Below are 24,859 nucleotides of genomic sequence, written 5' to 3'. Positions count from 1 at the left end.
ATGTCGAAGGCACGATGTTTCATGACAGACGACAAATGACCCAGTCTATTCCGACTTCTGAAAGCCACCACCCTGTGGGCAAGTTCTAGGTATCATACAGACGCCATTCATCAAATCCTTTTATTTTTTTCCTTTTCCCTTCATTTTCCAGTCGTGACTGCCTTACCGGCGGGGCATGCCGCGTCCTCTGCCTCTCAGAGCACGCTGGGCAGCACCAGGGGGCAGCGCCTGGCCGGGAGCCTGCGGTGCCGCGCTCTCCTCGTTGCGGATGGTCTCGTCGACGCCGAGAATGAGGCAGCTGGCCTCTGTGGCGGCCTGGATGGCGTTGATCTTGACCAGCGCGGGCTCCCAGACGAAGCGCTCCATCATGTCGGCGGCACCCTCGTTGTTGAAGTCGACACCGGCCCATGTGTTGCCCTTGCGGTGCTCCACGCGCAGCTTGTTGAGGATGTCGGTGGCGTCGAAACCGGCATTGTCGCAGAGTTGGCGGGGAATGATCTCGAGAGCCTTGGCGAAGCTCTTGATGATGGCCTGCTGCTTGTGGGGAATGTTCTTGTCGGCGAAACGGTGGAGGTAGGCGGAAACCTCCATCTCGACGGCACCACCACCACCGACGATGGTCTGGTTCTTGATGGCGCGCTTGACAATCATGATGGCGTCGTGCAGCGAACGCTCGACCTCAGCGATGAACTGTTCGGCACCACCGCGGAGCATCAATGTGCAGGTTTTGGCCTCGGGGCAGCCCTCGAAGAAGTTGAAGCGCTCACCACCAATCTGGCGCTCGTCGAAGCTGCCGCAGGTGCCGAGGTGCTCGGCAAGAATGTCGGAGCACGTCGACTGAATAGTTGCGCCGGTAGCCTGGACTACGCGCTCCATATCCTCAGAAGTGACGCGGCCAGCGCAGAAGACGTCGCGGTCTGCGAAGTACTGAGTGGCCAAGTCACCGATAGGAAGTTTGCTGAGAACGACCTTGGCGCCGGTCTTGTAGATAGCCTCCAACTTCTTGTAAATGATCTGCCATTCCGCATCGACAACGGCCTGGTAGTCGGATACCTGCTCGACGCGGACCTCGGCGTTGTCCTTCTCGGCCTTGAGCTCAAGCTCGACGTTCAAGCACACGATCTTGGGCTTCTGGAAAGACTTGGGTTGTTGCTCGAAACCGGCGTATGAGAAGGTCTTCTTGAAGGCGACACCGTTGACGAAGAGGGAGTCGGTGAGGGAACCTCCGGGGATCTTCTTGACGCCGATCAACCTCTCGTTGAGGTCGTCTTGGTCGAGGGACAGGACGGCGTCGACAACCACTGCGTAGAGTTAGAAGCGAAAGGCGGGAAGAGGGGGTTGGCAACGTACTCTTTGTGAAGAACTCGGTGTTGCGCTTGATCAGCTTGCTGGTCATGGCGGTGGCCGCAAGCTTGCCGAGCGTTTCCCTTCTGTTGCCCTCATTTGTGTCGACCGCGATCTCCTTGACCTTGTTGACGGCCATCATAGACGCCCTTCTCAAACCCTTCACAATGACCTGGGAGCTAACGCCCTGCTCGACGTGCTCCTTGATCTCCTTAAGGATCTCTCCAGCCAAAACAACGACGGATGTTGTGCCGTCACCGACTTCGGCATCTTGTGATCTCGCGATATCGACGAGGATTCGGGCTGCGGGGTGAACGATGTCGAGAAGCTAGTCGCGCATTAGTGTTTCGTCTTGTATATCACCCGCATCGTTCCTGACCTTCATGACAGTAGCACCATCGTTGGTAATAGTCTGCCTGCCGTTGGCATCGACCATCAAGAGGTCACCGCCATAGGGACCAAGAGTAGACTTGATCGTGGCCTGAACAGCCAAGCATGCGTTGATGTTGGAGATAATCTGGCCCTTGCCCTGAGAGGTATCGGTTCCTGCGCAACGAACTCGTCAATCGTGGCTCCTCGCAGGCCAAGGGGAAGGAAGGCGGTGGGGTAAAACTCACCCTCTTTCAGGACGATAATGGTCGGGGTCTGGCCTCCGAACGACATTTTGAAGTATTATATGTGAGACGACGAGTACAGCGGCCTGTTTTCGTGACGTCGGATTTGGCGGGCTTCGTGTGTCGTCGTGGGGAGGCTGAAGTTCAACTGTTCGTGGCCCAAGAAGCTTCTGGAGCTCCAAAAAATTATTACAGCCTTTCGTGATGTTTCCCCGGGCACGGACCAATTTCGTTGTTGCCTTACCTGATCCCGATTATGTAATTGAGGAGGGGTACTCCCCAGTCCCACCTGCCAGCTCGACCCCACAAATGCTCTTTCAGATTCAACATCCATCGCATATTCTCGGTGATGTCAACGTCGTCGCTTGCTTCAATGTTTCTTGAAGACTACATCGTCCTGAAACACACAATCCATGTCTCTCAAATTCTCGAGACCGATGTCGAAACTGACAGCACAGATTTCGCGATGTCAACCACCGCAATGAAGCTCCATGAACTCGCATTGGTCCCTTGCAACCACCACCATGCTTTGGATCTACCAATCAGCACCCCTCGCGCTGCAGGCTGACCTGGCTGAGCTTACGTCTGCTGACGACCTCAATTCCCGCATTTTGAGACCACTATGATCAAAAAAATGAAGATCAAGCTCCGCGACTTACTCAATCTCGGAAATCCGCCATGTCGACTTTTCAGTACCGCAAAGAGCTCCGAGGCCAGGAAATCCGGCTTCTGTGCCTGCTCCCTGGTGACTGGCTTGATGATCTCAAAGCAGAGCTTTACGTGGCTGACCAGACTCATCAATATGCTGCGTTATCCTATGCTTGGGGGAGTAGTCGAAAATCCAACCAGATCATCGTCAACAGCGAGGTTCAGTACATCACGTTCAATCTCGACAGGGCCTTGCGTGCTATCCGTCGGCCAACTAGCCCTGTCACGATTTGGGTCGACTCTATATGCATTAACCAAAAAGACGCTGCCGAAAAGAGTAATCAGGTTGGGCTGATGCACGATATTTTCGGCTCGGCTACTCAAGTATTTGCTTACATTGGAGATGGCTTGGATCGCAGCCGCAAAGACTACCCCCGGCGCTTCAATATACTTCGAAAATCATCTTTCGTTCACTTTACCGGCAAACCCGACGATCTGCCTCTCATCGAGAACTCGCTCAGACTCTGGAGGGACTCCCCGCCGGGTTCGCTGTCGGAGCATGAGGAAATTCTTTGCCTTTGCAGTGTTATCTCCGCTCCGCTCCATGTGGAATCGCCGGAGACATTGCAGCAACTGTTACCAGGGCAGACGACTTCGGCCGACGAGCAACGATGTCGGCAAATATCTGAACGAATTCGATTATTCGCGGTCAGCGACTGGTGGAATCGAATGTGGATTATTCAGGAAGCCTGCGTTGCCAAAGAGCTCACCATCACCTACGGCCGTGTATCTATACCGTTCAAGGCAATTGTACAAGGAGCTCGTCGGTTTCTCGACCAATTTTCGTCAAACTCGTCGGAACTAGGTAAAGTAGTGTCCTATCTGGTGGGAAAGACGGACACGATCGACTTTCTACGCGTCCGAGGCTCGTATCGCGCGTCCGCCTTGGCAACCAACAGCGCGCTTCTCTGGCTGCTGAGGAACTTTCGAAACAGACGATCCTCCGAACCCCGTGACAAGGTCTTCGCACTTCTCCGGCTGGCGGACGGTTTGAGAAGCGAGAACGTTTTCAGTCACGTTGAGCTATACGTCGACACAGACTACAGAGTCAGCGTGAAGGAATTGTTCTCACGAGTAACTCACCAAATCATTCGACAAACCGGACTTCTGTGGGTTACAACGTTCGACTTGCTTGCCAAGAGAGGGACCGATATGCCCTCCGCCCGGTGGGATGTGCCTACCTGGGTCCCTGACTGGTCTTCGGATTATTTGGTACCTGGCTGGAACCAGCAGCGCATTACTCTACACGGGGAACTCTTTCAAGGCTTCAATTCCAGTCGTGCTAGATTCCGACATCTCAAATTCGGCGCCGAAGATCGCATCGTGCTACCACAGGAGCATTTTCAGCGCCTAGCCGACGGATATGTCGACCCCAAAGCTGGGTGGGAGACTGTCCATTATGTTCCAGCACAGATAGATTCTGTTGACCCAGACGGACACGACTTGTTTCTCTTGAGTGCGCCGGGAGTCTCTTGTGGTAAAGTCGACGGCGTCAGCGATGCCATCGCAAGCAGTCTCTCAAACCTGGGCGACGTCATTCGCCAACTCATACTTTGTTATTGGCCCATTAGTGTCCGAGGGCAGGTTCTTCATAGAGAGCCCCTGCTGGAAGTTGTGGCGCGCTGCCTCTGCTATGGGATACGGACCGAGGCTAGACCTGACGGATACAATCCTCCTCGTGGACTTAATCCGAGCGAAATGCGCGAAATTACTTGCTGGACGCTGAGGAGATGTTCGTCAAATATCTCCGATCCGTCCATCTCCAACTTCGCAAGCGACCTTATGCCCAAGGTCATTGCACTCAAGCCGGAACATGAGCTCACCATTCGAACAGAGTGTGAGGTGGAGAATAACGAGCCTTGGTATTGGTCAAATCTTCCCAAGGCAGACAATCCTTTGGACGACTTGGAACACGGACTTCGACTAATGAACTTCTCCCAAAGTGTTCCTGATTTCAACCCCGAAGACTCCGAGACCATCTGGGCCAAAGATCAACAATGGATGGAGGATACCGTCCGAGCCGTAGCCGGTGGCTTTCGGCTGTTTGTGACCTCCAAAGGACAGATCGGCCTAGGACCAGAGCGGATGCGCCAAGGGGATGAGGTGTGCATTCTCCAAGGCGGCCTGATGCCATACATATTGCGAAGACGGTCGGCAGAGGATCCGAGTGTCACAATGGTGGGAACCTGTTACGCGGAAGGAATCATGCACTGGGGTGACGAAGCCCGGGGCTACGGAGACGATCCGGGAGACATAGAAGGTCTCGAACATAAGGTAAGACGGAAGATGCGAGTTCGCAACATATCGGAAGAGGAATTCCTTATCTACTGAACTGAGCTCCTTATCTTGTCTTCATGCGTCGCCCTGAGGCTCTCGTTGCCCGGTTTGAAATGTTTATTCGTCGCCTTTTCGTATTTATGGGAGAGTCATTCACGCCGCCATTCAGCTTCAGAACGCCCGCCAGCCATTCGTCTCGTTTCCTATACCACGACCCAGAGCTTAACGCTCACGGACAAGCGAAAGCCGGCAATAAACCCCGCGAGGAATTCTCAACATATCACATCAGTGATAGGACGGAGCTACGTCGAGCTCCGGTGGAACAAGTTGCCCATATGTTGGAATGGCTTGGCTAAGACGGTGGGTTCCGCCCAGGTCCCCGACTCTCCGAGCGGAGTAGGAACCGCTACAGAAGCTTTGTCTGGCTAAACCTCACCGAGCTCACCAACATGTCCAACACCATTCTCGTGAGGCTTCACTCGATCCACCATGGAATTTATCAGACGATACGACCGTTTCCACCGTATCCCTGGGTCAGCGGCCTTGTTCCATTCCTCCCTGTGCTCAGCTAAGCTTTCAGCTTCACGTGGCGCCCGTTCCCTTGTTATCATAAACACGCAGCGGAAAATGCAGGGGCGACGGGCATTCCTATCATGTACGTGGACAGCGCAAGCCACTTTCGACTACTCTTGCCTCACAGGTCGACATTGCGTGGCCGCCGGAGTGCACTCCTGCCGCTATTATGGCGGCATCGCCAGATTCGTATTAAATCCGAAGGGGGAGATGGGGGGAAAGTCAAGCGAGACAGGCGCACATGCAACGCAGGGAGAGAGGGGAAGTGTGCCCCGTGGAATGCTTGCCGCTAAAGAGGAAATTTGCTTTCTACTCTGGGAGTGAAAATCGTCATTTCACGCATTCCAGATTTCTGGTAATGTTTGAGACCTTTGGGCTGCCCTGAGGGGGTTCAACACTGCCGATGTAGGAAAGTCTTGGCAAGAAATGGAAGGGGAGAAGAAAAGAGAGAGGCCGACCATCTTTTCTCTTCGCCCTTGCCGTTCTCGATTTACATCGCGATTTACGTACGCTCGTTCATCTCCATCATCCCAGCGAGAGTGAGGTCGTTGATCGTGCTTGCGGAATCACCCGCATCCACAGCCACTCTACTAGGAGAAACCTACACAACTTTAGACTTCGACACACGTCTCAATCTTAGCTCTTGGAGCCTTTCTTTTCTCTTACGTTGTCTCTTATAGACCGTCTGTTAGGATGGTTTGGTTGAAGAAGGCGGCCATTGCGGCCGTCTTGTCCTTCGCGGCCATCGCAGACGCACAATCCTCCACGCCCGATGGCAACTGTTATTCTCTCGAGTCCGTCCAGGGCCCAGTCTCCGTGGATCCCGACAGATGGCCCAGCGGTGGCATGACCATCGAGAAGTGCCGTGTGTTCTGCGGGCAAGACTACAAGTACTACGCCGTTTCCCAGGGAGTCACTTGCCGTTGTGGCAATACCCTCGGAGGCAGCAAGGTAGCCGACAGCCAGTGTGACTCGAGTTGTTATGGAGCTCCCGGTCAGACTTGTGGTGGAAATGGTGCTCAGATGGTCTTCGAGAGAGACGCGGATGAGGCGGACGCGAATGACTCCATGATGAGGATCATGGCGGATGGGGATCCAGAGGATCCAGAGGCTAGCACCACCACCACCACGGAATCCACTACTACTGAGGCTACTACCACCGAGAGCACTTCCACGGACGAGCCCACCACTACAGAGGAGTCTACTACCACCACTGAGAGTACTTCCACGGAGGAGTCCACCACCACCACGGACGAGCCCACAACCACCACTGAGAGTACCTCCACGGAGACTACCACCACGGAGGAGTCCACGACAACAAGTGAGTCTAGTTCCACCTCTTCTGATGAGCCTACCACCACGGAAACCACTACCACGGAGACCACCACGGAGGATTCCACGACAACAAGTGAGTCTATCTCTACTTCTGATGAGATTGAGACTACGACCACGGAAACCACTACCACGGAGACCACCACTGCAGAGACTACTACCACAGAAGAAGCGACAACAACGACCGAATCGACTACTTCCGAGGAGTCTACTACAACAGATTCCACAAGTACTACAGAAACTGCCATAAGTGAACCAAACACGACAACTGAGTCGACTTCCTCCGAGGAGCCTACTACAACGGATTCCACGAGTACCACGGAAACCACAACAAGTGAAGAGACCACGACCACTGAATCGACTTCTTCTGAAGAGTCTACCACAGCAGATGTCACTAGCACAACAGAAACCACGACAAGCGAACCTACCACAACAACGGAATCGACGTCTTCCGAGGAGCCCACTACGTCTGACATCACTACTACCACAGAAGCCACTACGTCAAGCGATTTTACATCTGCTGATGAGTCCACCACGACAGATCCCACTAGCACTACGGAAACTACCACCTCAATTGAAGCGACCACAACGAGCGATCTTATCACAACAACCAGCTTGACCACTACAAGCGAAGAATTGAGCACGACAACAGAGGCTTCAACTTCAACAGAATCTATTGATCCCGACGTAGAAGAGTCGACCACAACGACGGAGACCTCGACAACTAGTGCAGAAACTTCTACTTCTACAACAGAGGAACCTACAACGACGCCCGCTTCATCCACCACGTCGAGCTCAAGCTCAGAGAGCTCGACTTCAACCGCGGAACCCACGTCGACAACATCGCAAAGCCCGTCCTCGTCAACGGAAGACCCCATCACAAGTAGCGAATTGACTTCTTCGCAGAGTTCCACGGAGACTTCTGAGACTTCAACGACAACATCTATCACTCCTGAACAGCTTACCACGACTACGAGTTCTACCAGCTCCGAGGAGTCGAGTACGACGAGTGCCTCAAGCAGTACCTCAAGCTCTGAAGAGACGAGTTCGACAAGTACATCAATCAATTCCAGTATCGAAAGTTCAATCAGTAGCACAAGTTCCGAGGAGCCGATCACTACAAGTACATCAGCCAGTTCCAGTATTCCAACGTCTACGAGTACTACGAGCCCCGAGGAGTTCAGCACGTCAACCGGTCTTCAGACTTCGACTAGCGAGATAGAAACGTCTACGACTACTTCTGAGCCTCCGGTTCCATTATCTACCACCACCACCAGCTCATCTGAACCATCGGCCGAGCCGACAACAACGACTACGTCAACTACCTCGACTACTTCATCTGAACCACCTGTTGAACCGACGACAACAACAACTAGTAGTAGCAGCACCTCTGCCAGTACATCTGAGCCTCCAGTTCAATCATCGACTAGCACCACATCAGAGCCACCCGTTGAACCAAGTACGACAACTTCGGCAACGTCAACTCCGACGTCCGAGCCTCCTACTGTTACGACCTCCACTTCGACATCTGAGCCAACCGTCGAGCCGACCACGACCTCGATATCATCTTCGGCGTCATTGGAAACACCAACCCCCACCCCAAGCACTACCTCCTCACCAGAGCCCTCATCCAGCCCAAGTTCATCTGCGGAGGTAACTCCTACCCCTACCCCCTCATCGAGCCCGTCTCCTTCATCGACGGAGGTCTCGTCCAGTCCAAGCTCGTCTCAGGAGTCTACTTCAAGCCCAACTCCAAGCCCGACTTCCTCGCCGACGCCTTCGCCAAGCCCTTCACCCTCCTCGTCTCCGGAGTCATCGCCAACCCCAACTCCCACCCCGGAATCATCTCCAAGCCCCTCGCCGACGCCGACGCCTTCGCCTAGCACGAGTACGTCTCAGGAGCCGAGCTCATCTCCATCACCGTCACCGGAGTCTTCACCAACGCCGACTCCTACCCCGTCGCCATCCCCAAGCCCCTCACCGACGCCTTCGCCGGAATCTTCACCTAGTCCGTCTCCTTCTCCAAGCCCGTCCCCTTCACCTTCACCAGAGCCATCTCCAACTCCTTCCCCAAGCCCCTCATCTTCTCCAGAGCCTTCTCCCAGTCCATCCCCGGAACCATCGCCAAGTCCATCACCTTCACCAGAGCCGTCTCCAAGCCCTTCGCCGAGCCCTTCGCCGAGCCCCTCACCGAGTCCCTCACCCTCACCGGAGCCTTCTCCAAGCCCGTCGCCGAGTCCCTCACCCTCACCGGAGCCTTCTCCAAGCCCTTCGCCGACTCCATCACCTTCACCAGAGCCTACTCCAAGCCCTTCACCGAGTCCCTCGCCAAGTCCATCACCCTCGCCAAGTCCATCACCCTCACCAAGTCCATCACCCTCACCAGAGCCTTCTCCAAGCCCTTCACCGAGTCCCTCGCCAAGTCCATCCGCGGAGCCTTCTCCAAGCCCTTCACCAAGTCCCTCGCCAAACCCATCCCCGGAGCCGTCTCCAAGCCCGTCGCCGAGTCCCTCGCCCTCACCAGAGCCTTCGCCAAGTCCCTCGCCAAGCCCATCCCCGGAGCCTTCTCCCAGCCCATCACCGAGTCCATCACCCTCACCAGAGCCTTCTCCAAGCCCGTCGCCAAATCCCTCGCCGAGTCCCTCACCCCCACCGGAGCCTTCTCCGACCCCTCTGCCCGAGTCATTCCAAAGTCCTACACCAGCGCCATCATCATCGCTCAGCACACCTCCTACTTCGGGTGCTCCGCCGCCCTCATCATCACCTCTTAGCAGCACACCGGCGAGCCAGTCGATTCCATCGTCAACCAATGAACTCACAACGGCGAGCCCAAGTCAGAGCGCAGCCTTCTCCTTCGCAGTTCTTTCCACAGAACCCGTCGCTTTTGAGGCCGTCTTTTTAATCCAGCCCGGCGAAGCATTGATTGTCAATTTCGAGGTCATCGATCCGATCACTGGTGTAAGATCTACTGCGCCCTTCGTCGTCCAGTCCCAGGGCTGCAGAGGTGTACCTCCTGGTGAATCACCATTCACCGGAAACACGTTCCAAGAGGCTGGTTCGTATACCGCAGCCACTTGCGCAGTCAGCTGTGCTGTCAAGAGATTCACGCATACCGGTGCCAGCAGGGGTACATGTTTCTGTGGTACGGCGCTCAGAGCAGATCTTCCCCTCATCGCCCCGGAACAATGCGCAGCCGCTGGAAACAGACGACGTCGCCGCGATCTCGCGAGACGCCAGGGAACTGGAGCTGTGGACGCTATTCCTCTCTTCGTCGTCGTGCCTGCTTCTCAAGTCGCAATTACCCCTGCGACGGTTACCCTATCTTCATCCAGCCTCCCAACGCTTCCCCTAGCAAACACCGGATCACTTTCAACGTCATCTGCCACCACCTTCGGAACAAGCTCGGGACTCAGCGCCTCCATCTCTGATACCCCGTCGGGATCTAGTTTTGCGCCTAGCTCAGTCACGTCTGGAGTCGTCTCAGTCACGTCTGGAGTCGTCTCGGTCACGTCTGGAGTCGTCTCGGTCACGTCTGGAGTCGTCTCGGGAAGCAGTGCGCAGCCAAGTTCATCACCCTCTGGCGCTCCGAGCTCTACTTCGCTTTCTGTGTCTAGCTCAGTCTCGTCTGGCGGCCCCTCACAAACCAGCGTTGGGCCTAGCACTCCAGTCACCTTCGGTCCTTCGTCGAGCCCAGTGTCCAGTGCAGCCCCTTCCGACCTATTCGTTGGAGAATTCATCCTGGTCATCAATGGTGGTATAGCACCAAGTAATCCCCCGAGCAGCACAATTGCAACCACTTCCAGTCGTCCTGTGTCAACTTCGAGCGCATCCGTCGCCAGCAGCTCCCCAGGAAGCACTTCTTCAATGACCAGCTCTGCGAGCTCGAACGTTCTTAGCAGTTCAGCATCAGGGTCAGGCAGCGTCTCCTCCGGATCGTCCAGCGGTGGCCCCATAGTCTCCTCGGCTTCTAGCTTAACCTCCACCGGTACATTTTCCAGCGTGCCAGCGTCTCCTGTTATCACAACGCCGATTTCTGGTCCCCCCTTTGCTTCCTCCAGCACTTCTTCTACGGGAAGCAATCCGGCGTCATCTAGTGCCCAGCCTATCTTCTCCTCATCGTCAAGCTTGCCTCCTTCAAGCGCTCCGCCCTCAAGCTCTTCTCCAGCAAGTTCTTCTCCGTCAAGCTCGCCTCCATCAAGCTCGCCTCCATCAAGCTCGCCTCCATCAAGCTCGCCTCCATCAAGCTCGTCTCCATCAAGCTCGCCTCCATCAAGCTCCCCGCCGTCAAGCTCTCCCACTCCTAGCTCATCACCATCGAGCTCCGCGGCGGCAACTTCATCTTCGTCTATCCCCCAACCCACGACTTCTTCATCTAGTTCGGCGCCGATCAGCTCTTCCACATCCAGCAGCCCTCCACCAGTCACCACATCATCCTCAACCATAACATCGTCCGCGGCGCCCACTACTTCCAGTACTTCGACTTTCAGTCTTTTCCGGGGAGGACCTTGATTCCGCATAATCAATTCATAAGAAGAATGACGTTTGAGACCCATGTTGCTCCTAATTGACGGGGCATTTTCAAAGGAGGGTAGCCAATGGAGAGTTTGATTATGAGGTGATGCGTATGATCTGAGTTACTTGTATTATCGTAAGATGAGTTTGTGTGTTTTGGGGTTTTTTATTAGACCGGCGATTACCTCTAGATGCCGCACTATAAAGCCCCCTTAATGATTCTAGATATCTGATTGAAGCTTGTTAACTCTGATTCGTGCTGTACCAACTCTTACTCGACTGTTCTTAATCTCCCCTTCGCATCTGCCACAAAGAAACTCCATCGACCAGCTATGAATCCCCAGAAGCTAGTGAGAGAGCGGCTACCAGACGCAAATCCATTCTGGAGATTCCAAAGTCTGAGCAATAGTGGTCTGATGCCTGATTCTTTATGAATCTTCCCATTCATTAGTAGGATTCGGCGGTAGCCGGTTCGCCAGCCCAGCCGAGGTCAGCAGTTCTCGGTGACAATCCGTGAAGCCGAACACGGAGGCGTTGAGAAAAGAACTTCAGTATTCTGCCGTCTGGTAGCGTGACGGGACAAGTTCGATTTTAGGTGCAATCGGCCCCGCTTCCCCCCTGTCATCCTGGTCTACAGTCTGACAGAACGACAGGGGGAGAGCGGGGCAGATGGCTTCGACGAATCATGGTCGATACCAGGCATTCAATTCTTTTATCAGATCGAACCATTCCATCGTGGCAATTGGGCAAAGGCTGGGCTTTTCCGGGATCATGCCGGATTGGGGCGCAAACACAGTTAAATCACCGTCTTGGCGGACTCGTCTGGCCGGTATTCCAGCCCGAGATGCATGTAGGTTGTCGAGATTTTCACGGATACCCGTGATCTTCCTGGCAAGGTATTGATCCTTCTTCTGCAGATATTTAACTATGTTCTCTTCCCGTCTTCTTCTTTTCGACCGTGTTTCCACCCCCCTCCCGTACCGGAGCAACAAGAGCCAAGAAGCTGTCTGACCCAGACGACAGATACTGAACCATGTCGGCGCCAGTCGGAGCTGCAGGCGACCTCGCCAAGACCGCCGATCCAGAACGTCCCGGACATGTCGACGTCGACGGCAGCATCGGAAGGACAAAATCCAATGACCACCCCGACGACCTGAAGCCACCGCCGGCCGAAGATGGCAACACCGCGATCGGTGTCAGCAGAGTCGAGGCCTTCAATAAGGTGCTCTACCAGTCGGGCAAGTCCGGCAAGGTCATCCTCTGGCTGCTGGGTATCTCGATCGGCCTGACCATGTTCGCCTACGCCCTCGACCAGGGCATTACGTACTCCATCTTCACGACTATGGCCAGCTCGACCTTCGGCCAGCACAGCTCGCTCGCCGCCGTAAGCACCGCAAGCCAGATCATCCGCGCCATCAGCAAGCCCTTCATCGGCAAGCTGGCCGACATCACCTCCCGCCCGACCACCTACGTCGTCATCCTCGTCTTCTACGTTGTCGGCTTCGCCGTCGCAGCTAGTTCCAGCACTTTCGCCGCCTACACCGTCGGCATCTGCTTCACCTCGGTCGGCAAGTCCGGTCTTGACCTGCTGAGCGACATCATCGTCGGTGACTTGACCCCGCTGCAGTGGCGAGGCTTCTTCGGCGCTGTACTGTCCGTCCCCTTTGTCGTCACCGTTCCCGTCAACGGCTTCATCGCTGATGCCTTTGTCGACAACTGGCGCTGGGGCCTGGGCATGTTCGCCATCATCGTCCCGGTCCTCCTCGTCCCGGCCATCTTCACCCTGTACTCGATACAGCGCCGCGGCGAGAAGTTGGGCATGGTCACCATGGCAGCCTCGAAGCGCTTGAGGACGGGTGCTGGAGACACCGGGGAGCGTGTCAACTCCGAGGGTTTCACATACTGGGTGAAGTTGCTGCAAGAGGGGCTCATCGACATCGACATCTTCGGACTTATCATCCTCGGCACGGCGTTCTCCCTTATCCTGCTGCCCTTCACGCTTGCGGAAGATGCCGACGGCGGTTGGGCCAGCGGGAGAATCATCGCCATGCTTGTCGTGGGCTTCGTCCTTCTCATTGCCTTCGTCCTCTTCGAGATGTATGTCGCGCCGAAGCCGCTCATGACGAAACGCATCCTCCAGAACCGCACGTTCCTCGCCTCGGCCGCCATCTACACCTTCAACCAGATGGCCTCTTCCGTCCGTAACACCTACTTCTCCTCGTACGTCTACATCATCAAGGAGTGGTCGACGTACGAGTGGACCATCTTCCTCGGCATCACCACCATGGGACTTAGCATCATGGGACCCATCGTCGGTCTCATCCAGAGATCCACCCACCGCTACAAGTCCATGATGCTCTTCGGTGCGGCAGCCAGACTCGTCGCCTACGGTCTGCTGGTTCAGAGCAACGGCCTCATGATCCAGGACACGCCGCGGTTGGTTGTCGCCCAGCTCCTCTACTGCCTCGGCTCCTTCAACGTCGTCGGCGCGCGCGTTGGTAGTCAAGCATCCGTTCCGCACGAGGACATGGCCTCCATCATCGCCATCCTGACGCTTTGGTCGACCCTGGGTTCATCAGTCGGCAGCGCCGTCTCCTCGGCCATCTGGACCAACGAGATGCTCGATCGCATGCGCATGGAGATGCCGGGCGTCGACGAGAAGACTCTCGCGAAGCTCTACGGAAGCATCAAGAAGCTGCGCACCACGTACGCCTTCGACGATCCCGTCAGGCAGGGTGCTATCCGTGCGTACGCCTTCGTCAACGGTCACATCGCCATCACCGCCCTTCTTCTGGCTGCGGTGCCTCTGGTCGCCACGTTCTTCATGCCGGACTTCTACCTCGGCAAGCAGCAGAACGCTGTCACGAACATGGGTCTCGACGGCGAGGCGGTCGATTTGCCGCAGAGACAGTCTCGGAATGAGGACGGATCTGTCGCGGTCCAGGAGCAGTCGAAGCCCTTTTACCAGAGGTGGCTTGCTTCCTACCGCAAGGCCGCGTAGGCGGCATGATGGCTTTAGCAGCGTAGCATCCCGATAGAAGCGGGAGGTGGATGTTGACTAGTTGGTTTACTCCTACGCGAATGAGCATTAGTTACTTAATGGTAGAAAGATAATACTTTACATGATGTTCAATTCTGATTTCCAAGTGAGCACAATTCGCCCCTTCTTGTTATGCGAGCCTTCGTCAATAGGAAATGAGTACTCTTGAATCTTAATTAACGGCGGTTGATGGATGAGGCATAGCTTATGACAGCTTCTAGAAATTGGTCAGGCGGACAGACCTACTACTGGTCAAAGGAAAATCTCGGGTGAAATAATCACTTGATTGCTGCTTCCTATGTGTGGCACTTGGCCAGCGACATTTTAGTCCCGGTATGGATGATAGGGATAGCTTAGCTCGGGTTCAGTATTCAGTCAAAGGGTGGTAAAAAGAAGTTAGCACCGAGGACAAACCCGATCTGATTACGCAGGCGCCGTCCATAAATGCTCGAGTGTGGCCATATCTGCCGGCGCTGTCCCACCCGCGTTCTCCGAGGGATGTCGGAAGACTCTAAGGTCGGAAGCCCCCTAGGCTTGCACCTACTTCATGTCAAGCGCGTCAAGGATCAAGAATACAAGACTGGACTCATATCCGTGTAGTAAACCTCATAAACGACCCCCAAGCATGAACGAGGAGGTTAGTTCACCTCCCCAGCTCTAATCCATTCACTCTGCAGATGGCATCCCATGGCAGCTTTCCTGCTGCCGTGGTATCCGACTGAACTTTTGCATTTTGCGCTGACTGTTAAAGGCAGCTGGATGCTGGGATTCGGTTTCCGAGTTCTACACTTTCGCAATCCTGATTGGAGACATGCCTTATCAGCAGGATCCGAGGATCCGAAGTGACATTAGCGTGATGGAGGGGCGGCTGGCTGATGGGCTTTTCGGCATTTTCTCTCATGTCTGGACCGGCATATGGCCATTGCTCCGACGCAGATCCTCGTTTTGTGATTGTTACTGCGGCCTTTCGGGTTTCTACTGGCTATTCACGATGCTCGAAGTTCCTAGTTTGGCTTTAGTTTCGATAGTTGAAGCTTATTCTGGCTTGGCGGATTGAGTGAGATCAGGCTGGGAAGAAGGATCAGGCTGCAGCCTGCTCTCCGTTCACATTGAATGCTCTCGTCAGCGTGAGGTTTCATCAATTGGGGGATCGACGTATGCCGTGTAACGTAAAGAGACGGCAAAAGAACCTTGCAGGGCCTATTAATCCTCTAGGACATGAGGCACTTTACTCCAATGCTAATCGGTGGGATGAAAACGTGAGATGCTTCCAACTAAATCTGCCCTTTGCCCACGCACTACCAAGTGAGAAAGTTTTGACAGCAGTAATGAACAGTCCTTGGAAAGGCTGTTCCATGCGCATGTCTCCATCGACTCATTTCTTGCGTCTGGAAGGATTAGAAGGATCAATAGTTGAAGAGATCGTCATAAAGATACCGCTTTGCGGAGTTGACGGAACGAGGGTACTAGATAAAAACAGCAGATATTTGCGAGCGGTGACTGGATGTTGAAACGCTTCAAATGGCAACATTACATGAACACAACACAACCAATAGCAAGATAACAAGAAGAGAAAATAAAGCTGATAGCGATAAGATCATGATAGTAAACAACAGAACATGAAAGCAACCACAACACCAAGAAGCCAGTCGAAGGTACACATGATAATCCCAGTAGTACTTCGTTCTTGCCTCATTTATGCAATAGTCTTGTGATGAGCCTACATAAGCGAGCATTGAACTTGTACTAGTTCTGTGAGCTGAATAACAGCCTACTTCTGCCAGTTACGACGAGTAAATTATTCAATTTCTGAGGCTCAACAACGTACACAGAGAAGCTATTCTCGGTTACTATCAACCTTGGCTGTGTGACACCGAGCATAGACAATTCCCCTTCCGGATCTATTCAAGTGACGACTGGAGCATTTGATAAAATGGAGTGTCACAGATCTATCCGTCGTACGTGCGATATGTAGACCCTTAATTTTGAGAAGGCAATTCCTCGCCTCTCATGAGAAAACTTGAAGGCAAAAGAAGTGGTCGGCCAGTCCTACAGACCCATGAACAGACGACAGACCTTCATACCAACCATTACTGACGTATTATGGCTAGAAGAAACAGGCTTTTCGTACGCTCAACCAAACGGAACTCAAGGAAAAGGCTGGAATGTCTTGGTTTTGGTTTATCATCGAGCCGGCCCAAATCAACCTCATTCACCCAAGGCTCAAAAAAAGGGACTTTGGTATGGGGGTCTTAGTGACTTGCAAAATTTGAGGTTAGCGCAATGTCCATTTACGTAAACCACCTTCCTAACGCAGATGTTCGTACGATCGCGCTGTTCGGGTCCCGAGAGATCACTCAAACACTTTATTCTGTCACATTGGTGACAAGTATGACAACAGCGTGAGAGACGATGACAACAGAATCATCTGCATATGCTGTGCTTACTAAGAGCTTAATCTGACAATTAAGATCTCCAGTAAGCAATAATCTCCCGGGGACTTTCTCCATTAACAGAATTCAGCTGTTACTGAGAAAGTGCACATTGAGACTTTAGTCTTACATACAGGAAATAAGTGGAAGTTCGTGACTTGGTTCAACTCTGCGATAGCCTACCTACTGTCATGACACTCTGAGCCGAGAGCCGAGCCTGATCGCTTAGTTCACCTGCAGAGTTGCGGAGACGTCGCTTAGAACCAACGCAAATCAATTACGACAAGGCTATTCGTATATGTACTGATGTCCTCTAAGCGATATGATCTTTTGTAAACCCCTCATTACCAAGCCATGCAAGAGCGAGGTCGAGATGCTCGGAAGTCTATGCCGTCCATAACCTTCGGACCCGCTTACGGCCCGAACCAGAGAACCTGGATGGCGTTAAGTTACCTATGTTGGCAACCTGGGCGATTCAAGTCTCGAGATAGCATAGTTGAATTGAACATAGTCCGTGTAAGTGAAAGCTCATAGAACGGAGTGTTTGAAATGCTGAAGCGGGTTTGGGAACTCTTGAAAGACTGAGCATGCCATGGTCAAGACAGCCTGACAGGGAAAGTTCGTCAGCCAAGATGAGACGAGACTTTAGTCTTCATGTTCTGTATGTATTCGCGGGATCGGCATCATGGCAATGGAATCACAAGAATGTGCGAAAGGCAGTCGTGCGGCACAGTGAAGTTCGTTTGCCTCGTTGAGCATCGCCAATGTACGGACCTTCTGAGTCCAATGCGTCAACGTGACATTTCACAACTCTGAACAAGGAAGGTCGGCGATTTGTGGCTCGTTGACAACGTTTGAATCATGTCAGAGTTCGTACGTTGTTTAGGCTAATCGGACAGTCGGAGAATCGGAGCATCTTGGAAGATGGCCTTCACGAAGACCGGCCTTGCCGCTGTACGATTGAAGCGGAAGAGGCGAAGCCTGATGGAATCCTCCACGGCATGACGGTGACCAACCCCTCATCAAGCAGATAGAAGATGACTGCTTTGATCGACAGTCTTGAGCCGACTGACAAGTATAAAGAGGCTAGAAAGAACCCGAGAAGAGCTGTATATCTTCACCCTCATCATCCTCTCAAGCTACTTCCATCCTTCTCATCAAGCTTCACCTAAGGTCTCAACCGGTTCACACTTCAAAACTCCAACCAAACCCAAACTCAACCGTCAACATGAAGTTCAATATCCTCGCTGCCGTTACTGCCCTGATCGCTGCCGCTGAGGCGTGCAAGTGCGGCGGCAACATCGACGCCACCCGCGCCTGCTGCCGCAACGTCGGCGGTGTTCCCACCAGCAACGACTGCCCTGCCAACACCATCAGCGAGCGCCTCAGCGGTTTCGCCAGCTGCTGCCGTGGCTTTGGTGTTCGTTCCGACTGCCGCTGCCCTGTCGGTTGCGCCAAGCAGGAGTTGGAGGCTGCCAGGAAGAAGGAGGGCCTGACCCCTCTGAATGACTCCGAGATCCTCGCTGCCCTCAGCAACTACGACGGCTAGAGGACAAACAGACAATTCAAACATCATCTGAGGATGTCGCTGCTTACTGGGGTAGCAGAATTGGGAGGAAGGAAGGCAACACAGCGGGGCCGGTCGTGAAGGGGATGTTCAGTTCTTGTAGCTGGTATGTAGCGAGGACGTTCAAGGGAGGAAACGCGCTGCACTTGTACACGTATTCGTTACATCTGGTCAACAACACCAGCATTTTACCATTGAAATTTAAGCAAGGTCCGCTTTGGTCACTACACTACTGTTATTGATGCTTGTGCTCATTGGTCTGCCTGATTTTTCAACACTATCCCAAATAAAACATAACAAGCCTCTCCTTCTAATTGGTTCCAGAATCTACATTCAAGACTCAGATCCAGATGTATCCTCCGAGCCATCGTCTACCAAAGTCCTGTTGGTCGTCCTGATCCAATGCATGATTGGTCTCTATTGGACCGGGGTGTTTAATCCCTCCGCTTCGGCGCCCGGGCGGAGCGGGCCGGTTTAACGCAGGTAAGCCGCAATCCTTTCCCCTCTCTCCACGATTGACGGCATATACGAGGAACATGAATAACCAATCGGATTCCGAGACATTCTTGCCCGCCGATGCTGCAGTTCAATGTTAGTGGCGTAAATTCAGAAACCCTTGGTTATTCATTTTAGGTAATACCAAGCCGCTTACATGCTTGGCAAAGTCGCATCTCTCCCCCTTTTGAATGCTGCCTAGATCACGTGGTTCGAGTCTCATTTCCAACTGAGGCCGTTTGTGTTGGCTCATCTGAATCCCTCTCATCTGAACAAGTTAAGGTTAACTTTCCAACGTTGTGGCTGTCAACTCCTCCCGCCCGCGTCCGACCTCATGCATTCGCTGTGCTTATCTTATCATGCCGTCGCTACCCCGAAAGCTTAGGACTAAAATACTTCCCATCTCCCTTGTCATCGTTTTTCTGGCCCTGTTCGACTACCTCTCGGATGGCGTCGTAACAGACTTCATCCCCCGGCCATCGGGTGTCATCGAGGACCCGCCCGGGACATGGGACGAACACCCCGTGGTCCGCCTTCACAGCGACGCCGAACGTCAATTCCAAACCTTCTTACAACGTCAATCCACGACGCCGGAAGAGGCAGAGACCGAATATCGGCGTCGCTACGGACGATCACCACCCCCCGGCTTCCGCCGATGGGTCGAATTCGCCATTGCAAAGGGCTCACCCGTCATAGACGACTTCGACATCATCGCGGAAGGCGTTCATCCCTTTCTGAAGTACTCCGCAGCTGAGATCGAGGGACGCACCCGCTCTGCGTTGGCTCAAAAGATTGGAAATCATCTCGAGATCTGCGAATTGAAAGGGGGAAAGTTCGGCGAAGGGTGTCGGAATTGGGCCGACCCGTTGACGCAGCTGCTGGGTGACGCAAAGTCACTAGTGCCGGATGTTAAATTCTTGCTCAACCTCCTCGACGAACCGTCGGTCTTGCTGGGACCACAGGAGACGGGAGACGGCGAGAATGGTGCGACGTTGTGGACGGATCTGTCGCACCGTTCCATTGCCTCGGTGGTGGCCGAGGCGTGCAAAGCCCAGGGTCGGGAGCTCCGGTCGCCGGCTCCGGAGGGTCCCGCCGACTCACCCGGCATCCGCTTTGTCACCAATATTACTTCGGAACGGGACCTATGTCTGCATCCGGAGTACTCATCGGAACACGGCTTTCTCATGTGTCCCACTTCGTTCCATCAATTGCGGAATGAGGTCCCGATCCTCTCCCGCGCCGCCCCCTTGCCCTTCTCCGACATCCTCTTCCCTGCCACTCATTACTCCATTGAGTCAAGTCTGTACAGCCCTTGGTCTGACTGGGCATGGGGTGTGAAGAAAAACTCTCTGTATTGGACGGGGTCTTCGACAGGTGGCTGGTGGTCTGATGAGACTTGGCGAAAAGGCCAGCGGCAACGAGTCGTCGCGCTCGGCTCAGACAAAGATGGGCGTACTTTCACCTTTCTCCGCAGCGGCTCCGATGGGTCTTCAACAGGAAGCACGAGTCTGAAGCAATACGAAGACACCATAGATGCATCATTATTCGATGTTGGTCTAACGCGGCATGCGGGATGCGCCTCAGGCTCAGTATGTGAAGAGCAGTCCCGCTTCTTCGGCCCGCCACGACGTTCGGAAACCGAATCACGGCCTCTGCGATTTCGCTATGCTCTCGATGTCGACGGTAATAGTTTTAGTGGACGATTCTACCGATTCTTGGCCTCACGCAGCGTGCCGCTGAAGATGAGCATCTTCCGTGAGTGGCACGACGAGCGATTACAGCCTTGGTTACACTACATACCCGTCAGCGTCGGTATGGACGAGCTGCCTGAACTTGTACGCTTCCTGAGCTCAACATCCGAGGGCCAGAAGATTAGTTTCCGCGTCGCTGAGGCCGGACGAGCATGGTATTCGTGGGCCATGACGCCGAATCAACAGGGGATTTACCTATACAGACTGATGTTGGAGCTGGCAAGGCTGCAAGATGAGTCGCGTGAAGCAGGATAGAGTGGAAGCACATTCGATGGGAAACAAATATTCTGAGGTACATTTGGAATGTCTACTTATGTGTAGCATTGAAAAGATTAATGAACATCAGCGGTCTGTTTAGGTTTTGGTAGCGTTTTGGATTATCGGTAATAAAAAGACATGCATGTACTTCCATAAATATCATCAAGTGCTGCGCGACGCAAACATACTTTCCATAATAGCCCTTCTTTACCCCAGATTCCCTGATTTGAAGATTTCTAATTGTATTAAAATTCCAGAGGTCTGCGTCAATTGGCTATACTCCGCACAGGGGGTTCCTAGCGTGTTGCTGCACTCGATAGGATACGCACTTAACGTCGTTGTCCAGCACTCGATGAGATAACCCATAACCCGTCTCCTAGTAAGGTATTCTATTATAGAATTGGTTGAGACCTTGTGAAGGTTCTGTAGACATCTAGATGGATAAAATTCTAACGTCGATGATCCTCCATTCATACAGTCCTTCTTCGGGGCTTATGAAGCAAATTCTGGTTTCATAATTAAGAACCACACTTTTTCTAATGCGACGGAAGTAGCGGGTTACTAGTAAGGGCGGCGTAAACCACATTCACCTTCAGGCAAGTTAACAACATATTATTATAATTAGCATTACTCTAATTCCTACTATTACTAGTATTATCGCTAATCTTGATGCTGTTCTTGATGCTGTAGTATTCGCTCTGTATCCGGCTAGTCTGTCTAATTATTCGCGGAGATGTTGACTTCCCGGGGTATGGTTCAAATGTGATTTACGAGTAGCACCCCATAGAAATCACGAAGTCCGATGTCTTCGGACTCGGATGCAGTAGTAACAAAGAGGTCTTTGGTAAATGAACTGTAACGTCGTAATTGAAAGCGCACGAATGAAACCGAACTCTTGGATGAAGGGGTAAATTCGTTCTTTGCCGATGCGCCTCACCCGAGTGCCGCACCAGTTATATGACGACGTATCGTGAGCCCATGTAACGTCATAACGCAACCTCCAAACCCCAAATGAGCCTTCTCCCATAACGATCTCCAGCTCACTTGTGATCCTACAGAAACACATCCGTTCTTGTTCTTCGGCATCTTGATCTCCGTCGAAGAAAATATGTAAATGTGTATATAAACCAGATGAAACTCACCGAGGTTCATCGAGTTTATATCGTTGTCCTCCTCCTGAAATTCCTCAAAAGCATCCAGTTTTGATGTAATTTTGCAACCATGGCACTTCTTACGCAATTCTTCGTTGCCGTGATTTCACTTGCGGCGTTGGCACTGAGTCAAAACTTCAACAACCCCGTGTTATGGGAAGACCTCGCCGACAATGAGGTCATCCGAGTCGATAACGCCTACTATTACACTGCCTCAACTATGCATTACTCACCCGGCGCTCCGATTTTGCGGTCCTATGACCTCGTCAACTGGGAGTACCTCAGCCATGCCGTTCCCACCCTTGCATGGGGTAGCAAGTACGACTTGGCTGCAGGCCAGCAGGCTTACGTCAAGGGCATCTACGCTTCTACTCTCAGGTTTCGCAAGAGCAATGGGCTTTGGTACTGGATGGGCTGCATCGAGTACACTGGCACATACGTCTTCACCGCGCCATCGCCAACTGGCCCTTGGTCTCAGAAAGCCAGAATCGCCACTTGCTACTACGATGCCGGGCTTCTCGTCGATGATGACGACACCATGTATGTCGCATACGGTAACACCGAACTTAACGTTGCTCAGCTGTCTGCCGATGGACTTTCTGAGGTTCGGAAGCAGGCAGTGTATTCCACGCCGTCGAATATTGGAGCCTTGGAGGGAAGTCGCATGTACAAACGCAATGGGAAATACTACATCTTCGTTACCAAGCCAGCAACAAGCCAGTACGTCCTGCAGGCAAGTAGCCCATGGGGACCGTACACCATCAAGGCTCTCGTCGAGAGCGTAGCTGCTCCGGTGTCTGGAGCGGGAAACCCTCATCAAGGGAGCTTGGTCGATACGCCAGACGGAAGATGGTATTACATGGCGTTCATCGACAACTATCCCGGTGGCAGGGTTCCGGTTCTCGCCCCTGTCACATGGGGTTCCGACGGCTTTCCGACGGTTACTCTCTCCAACGGCGCCTGGGGCAAGTCATACCCCTATCCGGTAACTCAGAAAGCTGTACAATCTACTCTGGGCACGGATGCGTTTGCAGGATCATCGCTTGGTCCGGCTTGGGAGTGGAACCACAACCCTGATACAACCAAGTTCAAAGTCAACAATGGGTTGACTCTCAGCACTGCGACAGTCACGAACGATCTGTACGCGGCTCGGAACACCCTGACGAAGCGGATTCATGGTCCCGTTGGAGTCGGCACGGTTATCATTGACTTCACTTCAATGGCCGACGGCGACCGTGCTGGTCTCTCCTTGTTGCGCCAAGACTCGGCTTATATTGCCGTCGAACGATCCGGCTCAGCGTACTCGATCGTCATGTACAATGGCCTTAAGATGGTGTCTAGTACCTGGGCTACGGCTTCGACAGGTTCTCAAGCGGCAAGCACGCCAATCTCGCAACGTCGGGTCTGGCTCCGCGCTACCGCTGACATCAATCCCGGTGCTGGGAAGAAGGGCTCGTTTTCCTACAGTCTTGATGGCTCGACGTTTGTGAAGTTCGGTTCTGAGCTTACTCTCAACAATGAATGGCCGTTCTTCATGGGTTATCGATATGGCATTTTCAACTTTGCAACGAAGGCTCTTGGCGGCTCTGTCAAAGTTGAATCTTTCACAGTCGCCTAAATTCGAAGTGGCCTCGTAATATCTAGTAGCAAGGCTTCAAGCTCGAACAAAGCAGATATCGACGTTTCCAATCGCACTAGCTCTAAGGTTTCTTCGTATTATATTCTTCTTATGTGTATCAGATATGACTCATTGACATTATGAGATGGCTTTGTCGAACGACATCACTCTCACCATAGACTTCAGCCAGGAGTGGCTGTGAAACGTGTTTCGGTCCAATTATTGGAGTAAAACATCTTGAAATGTGATCCATTCGCACGTAACACGAATTGATACTAGAAAGCCATCTTCAGCTTGAGCTTGTCCTCTTCAATGATGGCAGATTTCATCTGCATCAACTCCTCCATATCCCACGGACAACTAACGTATCGGCCAGCCAGCCATTCCTGACGCCCAGCTGCCAGCCACACAATTGTATCGCCTGCAATTTCCGGCTTGTCGGGAAGAGAATCGCGCAGATGATCGGGCAGACCGCCCTTGGTGATCTCGGTCTTGATGGCGCCGGGGTTGACGGAGAAAGTCAGAAGCCCTTGGTCGGCATAGTCCAGCTGAATGGATTCTGTCCAACGTGTGACTGCAAGCTTGGACGATCGATACCCCGTGCTAGCCGGACGTGCGCTGAGCGCGCCTGATGAAGAAACGTTGATCATCGTGCAGAGCCCGTCGCCCGACGCGCGGGTCGATAGCATCATCGGCAGGAAGGCACGAGCCATGTTAAAGAGGCCGCCGAGGTTGACTTGCCATGTGCGCCAGTAAACATCTGGATCCGCATCGAGGAACTTTTCATAAGGCTCCATGTGCGCGGCGTTGTTGACAAGGACATCGAGACGCCCGCCAAATGCAACAGCTATCTTTTCATGGGCGGTTTTGACACTGGTTGCATCGGCAATGTCTGTGGTGCAATCGACTACGATCGGTTCATCGCGTCCTGCCTCCCTCGCGATCTGTTTGAGCCTCGCGACGAGGTCAGCGGACACGCCGCGCAAGTCGACGACGGCGATACCTGACGCGCCTGCCCGTGCAAAGGCCGACGCCGTAGCGAAGCCGACGCCGGTATCCCAGGATGCGCCTGTAACCAGAGCGTACTTGCCGGACAAGTCTAGTTTGAGTGGAGAGATCAGGTCGTAGGATACGGAGTGCCGTGAGCTGGTGAAGTCTCGTCGGACGCTTCCAGACTGGGCGGACAT

General features: G+C 53.3%; 9 protein-coding genes across 9 annotated transcripts; 6 read left to right on the top strand and 3 right to left on the bottom strand.

Annotated features, from left to right (window-relative positions):
* Nucleotides 1–162: 162 nt before the first annotated feature.
* Nucleotides 163–2,007, bottom strand: CkaCkLH20_09715 (T-complex protein 1; the record flags this gene model as incomplete). The annotated part of the gene is made up of 4 exons (XM_038892430.1): nt 163–1,301; nt 1,351–1,672; nt 1,724–1,890; nt 1,962–2,007. 4 exons carry the CDS (start codon nt 2,005–2,007, stop codon nt 163–165), a joined length of 1,674 nt encoding a protein of 557 aa, XP_038742313.1.
* Nucleotides 2,008–2,636: 629 nt separating this feature from the next.
* CkaCkLH20_09714 (heterokaryon incompatibility protein) lies at nt 2,637–4,997 on the top strand (the record flags this gene model as incomplete). Its single annotated transcript, XM_038892429.1, has 1 exon — nt 2,637–4,997. The coding sequence occupies one exon, from the start codon at nt 2,637–2,639 to the stop codon at nt 4,995–4,997; it is 2,361 nt and encodes a 786-aa protein (XP_038742312.1).
* A 1,212-nt stretch (nt 4,998–6,209) lies between these two features.
* Nucleotides 6,210–9,619, top strand: CkaCkLH20_09713 (wsc domain-containing protein 1-like protein; the record flags this gene model as incomplete). The annotated part of the gene is made up of 6 exons (XM_038892428.1): nt 6,210–7,222; nt 7,582–7,708; nt 7,755–7,848; nt 8,382–8,659; nt 8,732–8,806; nt 8,858–9,619. 6 exons carry the CDS (start codon nt 6,210–6,212, stop codon nt 9,617–9,619), a joined length of 2,349 nt encoding a protein of 782 aa, XP_038742311.1.
* A 516-nt stretch (nt 9,620–10,135) lies between these two features.
* On the bottom strand, nt 10,136–11,401 carry CkaCkLH20_09712 (uncharacterized protein; the record flags this gene model as incomplete). The annotated part of the gene is made up of 1 exon (XM_038892427.1): nt 10,136–11,401. The coding sequence occupies one exon, from the start codon at nt 11,399–11,401 to the stop codon at nt 10,136–10,138; it is 1,266 nt and encodes a 421-aa protein (XP_038742310.1).
* A 992-nt stretch (nt 11,402–12,393) lies between these two features.
* Nucleotides 12,394–14,361, top strand: CkaCkLH20_09711 (uncharacterized protein; the record flags this gene model as incomplete). The annotated part of the gene is made up of 1 exon (XM_038892426.1): nt 12,394–14,361. One exon carries the CDS (start codon nt 12,394–12,396, stop codon nt 14,359–14,361), a length of 1,968 nt encoding a protein of 655 aa, XP_038742309.1.
* A 3,699-nt stretch (nt 14,362–18,060) lies between these two features.
* On the top strand, nt 18,061–18,381 carry CkaCkLH20_09710 (uncharacterized protein; the record flags this gene model as incomplete). The annotated part of the gene is made up of 1 exon (XM_038892425.1): nt 18,061–18,381. One exon carries the CDS (start codon nt 18,061–18,063, stop codon nt 18,379–18,381), a length of 321 nt encoding a protein of 106 aa, XP_038742308.1.
* An 872-nt stretch (nt 18,382–19,253) lies between these two features.
* Nucleotides 19,254–20,900, top strand: CkaCkLH20_09709 (uncharacterized protein; the record flags this gene model as incomplete). The annotated part of the gene is made up of 1 exon (XM_038892424.1): nt 19,254–20,900. The coding sequence occupies one exon, from the start codon at nt 19,254–19,256 to the stop codon at nt 20,898–20,900; it is 1,647 nt and encodes a 548-aa protein (XP_038742307.1).
* A 1,224-nt stretch (nt 20,901–22,124) lies between these two features.
* Nucleotides 22,125–23,672, top strand: CkaCkLH20_09708 (putative glycosyl hydrolase family 43; the record flags this gene model as incomplete). Its single annotated transcript, XM_038892423.1, has 1 exon — nt 22,125–23,672. The coding sequence occupies one exon, from the start codon at nt 22,125–22,127 to the stop codon at nt 23,670–23,672; it is 1,548 nt and encodes a 515-aa protein (XP_038742306.1).
* A 275-nt stretch (nt 23,673–23,947) lies between these two features.
* On the bottom strand, nt 23,948–24,859 carry CkaCkLH20_09707 (3-oxoacyl-acyl-carrier-protein; the record flags this gene model as incomplete). The annotated part of the gene is made up of 1 exon (XM_038892422.1): nt 23,948–24,859. The coding sequence occupies one exon, from the start codon at nt 24,857–24,859 to the stop codon at nt 23,948–23,950; it is 912 nt and encodes a 303-aa protein (XP_038742305.1).

This window comes from Colletotrichum karsti (genome assembly GCF_011947395.1).
Source record: "Colletotrichum karsti strain CkLH20 chromosome Unknown Scaffold35, whole genome shotgun sequence".
Classification (NCBI taxonomy): Eukaryota; Fungi; Ascomycota; class Sordariomycetes; order Glomerellales; family Glomerellaceae; genus Colletotrichum; species Colletotrichum karsti.
The sequence above is the reverse complement of the archived record's forward strand: the minus strand, read 5'-3'. Positions and strand labels throughout refer to the sequence as shown.